At 56.0% G+C, this 748-nt stretch overlaps 1 protein-coding gene across 1 annotated transcript in view; it reads right to left on the bottom strand.

The window, feature by feature from the left end:
- The window catches only part of LOC103808839 (E3 ubiquitin-protein ligase TRIM39-like), a gene marked incomplete at its 5' end in the record, with an annotated part of 6,327 nt that overhangs the window by 680 nt on the left and 4,899 nt on the right, over nucleotides 1-748 (bottom strand). The window contains one exon of the mRNA XM_009081645.1: nucleotides 556-662. Coding sequence (XP_009079893.1) covers nucleotides 556-662 — 107 coding nt within the window. The remainder of the gene's footprint in view (nucleotides 1-555; nucleotides 663-748) is intronic.

Raw genomic sequence — 748 nt, 5'->3', positions numbered from 1 at the left:
CACAACCCACTGCACAGGTAGCTGCTGCTCCCAAATCTCTGCCTGGAGTGTTCTGGATTGCTGTGGAGTCCCACGGATGCCACAGTGGGATCTCTCAAGGACCCTCTCTGAGCTAGGGAGGACCAAGTACAGCAGCACCCCTTGCTCTCTGAGCTGTTTCGGTGCAGCAGTGATGGACACACCACACAACCACATCAGTAATCACACAGAGCTCCCAAAATCAACCCTTTATTGCCTCATTTCAGTACAACTCACACCAAAATCAGCACTACATGGCAGGTTGGGCACGCATCTCTCCAGCAGCCTGGAAGATGAGCACCAAGGGTAGTGGTGGTCAGGGGCTTCCCTGTCCCTGTCCATGTCACAGAGGATTATGGCACATCCCTGGTGCAAAATGTCTTTCCCAGCATGGGTATGGCACAGGGTGGGTGTCACACATGGCAGGTCACCCCCAGCACAGCACAGACATGGCACACAGTGGGTGTCATACCACCCCCAGCATGGGTATGGCACACAGTGGGTGTCACACACATAGCAGGTCACCCCAGCACAGACCTGGCACACACTGAGTGTCACCCCTAGCATGTCATCACCAGGACCACACAAGGACCCTGCCAAGATGCTGACCAAGGCACTGAGGTATTTCCCTGGCTCTGCTTTGCCTATTGGGGGAGTCAGGTGAGAAGCCAGGTGAGAAGCCAGGTGCTGTCACAGCATCCTGCACCCTGTCCCCTGCGTGTCCCTGACC

The sequence above is a fragment of the Acanthisitta chloris genome, unplaced genomic scaffold (assembly GCF_000695815.1).
Source record: "Acanthisitta chloris isolate BGI_N310 unplaced genomic scaffold, ASM69581v1 scaffold13749, whole genome shotgun sequence".
In the NCBI taxonomy this organism is placed as follows: Eukaryota; Metazoa; Chordata; class Aves; order Passeriformes; family Acanthisittidae; genus Acanthisitta; species Acanthisitta chloris.
This window is presented reverse-complemented; position numbering and strand designations above follow the sequence as displayed.